Raw genomic sequence first — 6,490 nt, 5'->3', positions numbered from 1 at the left:
GTTATGATTAATGTACAGTGTTCTTTTAAGAACCAGATGAAATCACTGCTGTGAAAACCTTTTGTAAACTGTAGGGTGGCAGGCAAATCTTTGCTGGTGCATTTAGTAACTTTCAGGAGCCCTGAGAAGGGAACGATTAACTCAGGTGGACAACATGGAAGATTAAGAAATGGACAGGTAATACTGCAGTTGAAGGCTGAAGAATCGAACAGGCGATGGAGGCCAAGAGGAAAACTGAGGGGAATAGCACAAGCAAAAAAGTGAGCAAGATGATGGCACTTTGAAATAAAGGGGGGCTGATATACACATGTGCACACTAGCCTCAGCAGCCCTCCTCCTATACCAGGGCAGGGCAAGAGACAGTCATGTGGTCATTCTTTAACTGATCTGAGCTTCCTAAGCCTGTGCCTGGGCAGGCTCAGGAGTTACTGAACCATGGGCATGGGCATGGACACAGACCAGTAACGCTGTTGACTTGCTTTCAAAAACAAATGTGCCTCAAAGCTGTACTCATTTCCTGGAAGGACAAGTAAGACAAGAACCCAAGTCTTAGGAGTCAGCACCAACCACATGAGCAGTATTTGTCTACTTAGGAAAGTAACCATCTTGCTGTACTTCCTTCTTCTTATCTGTTAAGTGGGGAGAATAAAACTATCCCAGAGGACTGTTGAAAATCAGAGAAAACATACAGAGGTGCCCAGTGCTGAACTGGACCTCAACAGGCACTATTTCCCACTCATCCTCCTCGCATCAGCCCAAACTACTATCTGGTAACAGCATGTTCTGACATATGGAACCCAGGTCAGGAAACTAAGACATACTTTTAGAATCATACAGAGGAGTGAATGAGAAAATCTGTGGAGTTTCAGGGCTATTGAAGGAAGCAGGTCACAAATTCCCCTTATCCAGTGGGACACCAGTGAGCAATAGTTTGAAAAAACAATTTAGAATAAGAATAAACCTCATTTGATTTCAAAAGATGATATGGGGCATTCCAGTTAAGAATCTGGCCAGCTTACAGTATAAAAATCTAGTCCTAAAATAAGCTACCAATTAAAAATAATTTTGTTTCTTTGAAAAATTTAGATGAATGGCATAACATGTTTCATTGATTGCCAATAATAAGGTGAGGAAGGACTTTATTCCATAGAGCATGTTTGCAGAGGACACAAACAAAAGCCTCTCATAGCTTATACTGGGGTTGAGGTTGGTTCTCAGAAAAGCTCGTTATTTTTCTCATCCAAGTTAGGTAAGAGCACCTCCTTAAATCTTTGGTGCAGTCCTTCCTCTGTTTTGGTCACAGTCCCACTCAAATTAAAAATCTGAGGGATTGAGATTTATACTCACTATATAATCTTTCATCTGAACACTTCTCAGTCCTGTGACCAGGCCCCACCAGCACCAATTACCCACAATGTTATTATGCTCATTCAGTCTAATGTATAAAGTTGGAGGAAAAAAGGTCAAAGGTAGACTATCCAAAAATCATAAAAATGTATTTCTCTTTCCTCCACTCAACAAGTGGAAGGTAATTTGGTATGTATCAAAAAAAAACTTTTCCCTTCCCTCCAAAAGAGGTTCTGCCTTCCAAACAATACATTTAAACACACGTGTTTCCTAGAACTCTTTCATGTATTTCTTTTCCAAAGGCCTCATATAGCCAGGAATAACAATTCAGGAGATTCTTTCAACCATGAAATTTACCATAAATACAGAGGTCCCCCATAGGTATTTCTTTTTTTCTTTCCTCTGACAAATACTCAGTTAAGAAATTGGTCAGGGCTAGAGAAAATTAACTATTCTAACAAAAGCTTACAGGACTTCCCACAAAGTCCAGGGCTTGATTTTTCAAAACTACTGAAAAGGTATTCCAAGAATGATTCCAACTTGATTTGAGATTATGGCTATCACACAAATCCAAACTTCTTATAACTTACAGAAAATCATCCCCCAAAAGGCCAACAAGGCGGTCAGCTCACGAACTCCAACAACAACTTGTTTCAGTCCAACATTTGATTGCTGATACAGCAGAAGGCCTGATACTGAAGACACAGAACCTCTGAGGCCCTGAGGTTAAGAAGGGCCTTCAACAGAGAGAGGGTCTCTGGTAATTCATAAAATGCATTTTGAAGTCATCTACAATGGAGGCTGCAATCTGCTGTGCTTGGGGGTCTGCCTCACTGTGCTCCCGGATGTCACACAAAAGCTGCAATCCTTCTTCTTCAACTAACATCTTGCAGTATTTGCTGGCTGAAAGAAAATCAAGCAAAGAAACCTGATGTTCAAGTTGGTGGTTTAAATATTCCCAATTACCACATTCATCATTTTAAAGATGCCAATAATGCTTGGCTTATGCAATTTGATAATGGATGATTATTTTATTAAGTCTATTTCCAGACAACTCTAGCTAAAAGGATAAGAACTTCTTTTATTACAAATATAATAAAAATTTCATGTTCAGGCAGTATGCTGAGCTAGACAAACTAAAAATACCAGAGGCTGGATAAAATATAATTGAAAAATTTTTAATTCATGGTTGAGTGTACAAAGTAAAGGAACTGTCAAGGAGTCAGACACAAAGAGCAAAAAAAAAAGCACTTAAAGCTCATGTAACCTCACCTGTAACTTTTCTGGAGTAGAAAGGGACTGTCAGTTTCAGTAATCTAGGAATTTCGATTTTAACTTTAGGAAGTCAGAAGCAGAAATAACACACACATTTGGCCCCTCAACAGGCCAAACAAGACATGGGATAAGACAATGAAACATCTCTATCTTGGCCTGGGTTCTGGGGAGAAGTCTTTCCTGAGTCCCAAGTTGGTACAGGGGTTGAATTTATACTAGCCTAAATGTTCTTGGAATCCTTGAGCTGAGAAATTAATATAAGGATTAGACCGATCCCAGGAAAACCTCCAGAACACTTAACAGAAGCAAATACAAAACTGTACTAAAGAGACATGCCCACAACTCAGTGTGAAAAGGATTCTCTTAATCAGTGAAATAGTCAATTAAACACAGAAACCACGATCCAAAACACATCTAAAGGACTTCCCTGGTGACTAGTGGTTAAGACTTTGCCTTCCAATGCAGGGGACATGGGTTTGATCCCCAGTTGGGAGCTAAGATCTCATATGCCTCATGGCCAAAAAAACAAAACATTAAACACACATACACACACACACACACAGAAGCAAATAACAAATTCAATAAAGAGTTTAAAATGGTCCATCCACATCAATAAAAATCTTAAAAAGAAAAAAACACACAACTAAGACAACCAAGAATGCAGTAAAAAGAAACAAAGACATGGATACTTTTTTTTTTAATGGATACAAGATATGTAGGACTGATTGAGAGAAGGTATAAGATATTTCTGATAAATGTTATAAGAAAGGAATAGAGAGAATAGCTGGAGGGTAATATTTTAAAAGAAAATTTCTGAAAATGTTCATCAATTTTGTAAGGTGTAACCATGATCTGAAGTCCAGAGGCCATGGAACAAAATAATGACTAGCAAAAACAATGAATAAAATCAAGACAATAAACTGGAAAAAAATATTTGCAACAGTTCCTTCAAATTAAAAAGAAAAAGATTAAAAAAAAACAGTAAACAAAAAGTAAGCAAAAGAAACCAACGGACAATCCAAATGTAAGAAAAGACAGTTACTTAAAATGTCAAGTTAGAATCACTTTCACCTTAGATTGGCAAAGATCAAAGATTCAACTAAAAGTTTTTTGCAACAATAAAAGGAAACTGCAAGCTCTCATATGTCGCTGATGGGAATGCAAACTGGTAATCAACTCTTTGGAAGGCAGTTTAGCAATACCCACCAAAATTATAAACATTCATAACATTTTGACTCAGCTCTGCAGATTATATTCGCTAAGTGTACTATGCTTGTACTAATACTATGCTATGTGCAAATGCTAATACTATAAGCCAAGCAATGTTTAAATGCTTTGCAAATGTTAACTCATTTAATTCTCATAACAGTCCTATAAAACAGCTACTTGGACCCCCATTTACAGATGAGGAAACTGGGGCACAGAAAAGTTAAGTAACTTGCCCAAGCTCCCACCATTAGTAAATGGAGAAACAGGGAGTAAAGTTCAAATAGTCTGGTTCTGGGGTCTGTTCTCTTAATCACCAGACATATGCATCTTTCCTAAATATATACAGTGTGTGTGTGTGTGTGTTTCCCCTGGTGGTCCACTGGTTAGGACTCCAAGATCCCACTGTAGGAGCCCAGGCTCAATACCTCCTGGCGAAATTAAGATCTCACATGCTGTGGGTGTAGCCAAAAATAAAGAGAAGTGTTAGGGCAAGCTCCTAAAAACCATTTTTCTCTATCAGTTCTTTCCTAATTATTCTGCCACTTTAGCTTTAGAATAATCTTCAGATTCCTCATCACTTACTGTATTCATTCACTTGAACTGTATTATATATGTGAAATAGAAAAGAAATGAGGAGTATAATATGTCCATAATTATTTCAGTCTATAAATTATTTCCTAGAGTTCTTTGCACATAGGCCCTAATACTTCTTAAAGCTATTTTAAGATAGTTTATGCTTTTGATAGTTAAACATTTCATTAATTCTAAAATTTGTACCTTTAAGATTTTTCAGCATAAAATTATAGTCTATAATCCTTTTTATAATACAAATTCTTTAATTCTTTTATACAGAATTAAAGTCTATAATTCTTTTATAATACAAACTCTTTAATTCTTTTATACAGAATTAAAGTCTATAATTCTTTTATAATACAAATTCTTTAATTCTTTTATACAGAATTAAAGTCTATAATTCTTTTATAATACAAATTCTTTAATTCTTTTATACAGAATTAAAGTCTAATTCTTTTATAATACAAGCAAAAATTTTAGTAATAATCCTTAGCAAAGAAAAAAAGCCAAGAATTCCCAAGAGGAATTTAAAGCAGCAAATGTGGAAAAACATTTAATTTGCCTGAGAAACAACTCCTGACATCTGGCCCCTCAGTCTCCCACAAACCACTACAAAAAGGCAAATCTATGTATTACTTATAGGAAAGATAGTATCATGATAAAATATTCAGTGAAAAAGAGAAAGGTATATGATACCATGCACAGAATGAGCCCATTTTCTCTAAAAACATATGCACATATAGTATATGATAACTATAGCATATATACAGAAAACTACCTGGAAGGATAGTTATCGTTAGCTAATGAACAGCGCTTGCCTGTGGGGAATAGGAGCGGGAGCACACTTTCACTTTCTATACTGCTTACCATCCATCCCCAAATAAATTATAATTCTGTAGCATTTTTTATACTAATATAAGCTCTTCAGTTTCTTCTTAAAAAGTGTTAAAATCAGGACATAAGAGAACAATTTTTCAAAATTCCATCTTGAACTTAATCCTTATACAAAAAAATAGCTAAAAACAATTATCTTTAAATACATACGGTTTTTACTGCAGACATGATACATGGCCCATAGTGCCCAGAGTTGAACCTCTGGTTGAGAGAAGTTGCCAAGGAGCGGGAAAAAGGCCTTGAAGGATCTAAATAAGTACAAAGAAGATGTTTCTTCAGAACTCAAGCTAACATCAGGGATATAATAATAATTTTCAACATCCCCGCAGCCACCCCCAGAGTCAATTCTTCATTAAGACAGATGTATTGCTGAGCATATAATTGGAACTAGCATTTAAGAAATTATATTCTGTGTTAGACACTATACATTCAATAACTGATTCCACCCTTAATATTGCACACTGCCAGCTTCATTTTACAGATGACAAAAACCAAGTATCAGAGATTTTCTTAAAGTGATTTTACAAGTATCACAAAGAAATCGGATTTGAATACAAGGCTATCTGATTCTAATACTTTATTATACCATAGCCTCTACAGAGTGAGTAGACTGAGGACAAGCTTTAAGAGAAGCACTACACCATCATGAAATTACCTGTAAGTGACCAAAGCTGTCATCTTACAACTTGAACTTGGCCATTTCTGGATGGTTGCATACTACACAAAAAGAGAAATCAAGATTCTAGTATTGCTTCATGTCATTTATAATTATACACATATGAAACAATATAAATTTTCAAAATCAAGGACTACTCAAATTTAGGTATACCTAACCAACCAGCTATTAATTAGACAGCCATTATACACGCAGAATATGAAGAAAGTCATGTGGAAAACAATACACCAGAAAGGGATTTCTGTTTAAAGACGGAAGACCGAGCATGAACGGAACAGTACAACTGGTTTAAAAGAAGATAAACACACATGAAACAAAGCAGAAGAAGATGGTAAGTGATTTAATAGATTAGCACTGGGGAAGGTTGAAGAAAACAAACCATTTTGAACAGAACCCCTAACAGACTTAAAAACTGGGCATACAAAGTACTTCAGGAAGTGAGATTACAGGTAGGGTTAAAAACAGGAGGACTGGTTGAAAGTACCAAAGAATTGAGACTACCAGACCTCCTCTACC

General features: G+C 36.1%; 1 protein-coding gene across 1 annotated transcript in view; it reads right to left on the bottom strand.

Annotated features, from left to right (window-relative positions):
- LOC102183200 (protein zyg-11 homolog A) overlaps nucleotides 1,733–6,490 on the bottom strand; it is a 69,386-nt gene continuing 64,628 nt past the window's right edge. The window contains exons 15-17 of the mRNA XM_018046497.1: nucleotides 5,954–6,015; nucleotides 5,449–5,546; nucleotides 1,733–2,250 (exon numbers count right to left, since the gene is read on the bottom strand). Of these exons, the coding sequence (XP_017901986.1) occupies nucleotides 2,087–2,250; nucleotides 5,449–5,546; nucleotides 5,954–6,015 (324 nt within the window). The 3' untranslated portion in view covers nucleotides 1,733–2,086. The remainder of the gene's footprint in view (nucleotides 2,251–5,448; nucleotides 5,547–5,953; nucleotides 6,016–6,490) is intronic.

Source organism: Capra hircus, chromosome 3 (genome assembly GCF_001704415.2).
Source record: "Capra hircus breed San Clemente chromosome 3, ASM170441v1, whole genome shotgun sequence".
NCBI classification, from domain to species: domain Eukaryota; kingdom Metazoa; phylum Chordata; class Mammalia; order Artiodactyla; family Bovidae; genus Capra; species Capra hircus.
Note: the sequence above shows the minus strand (reverse complement) of the source record. Positions and strands in the feature narration are given on the sequence as shown.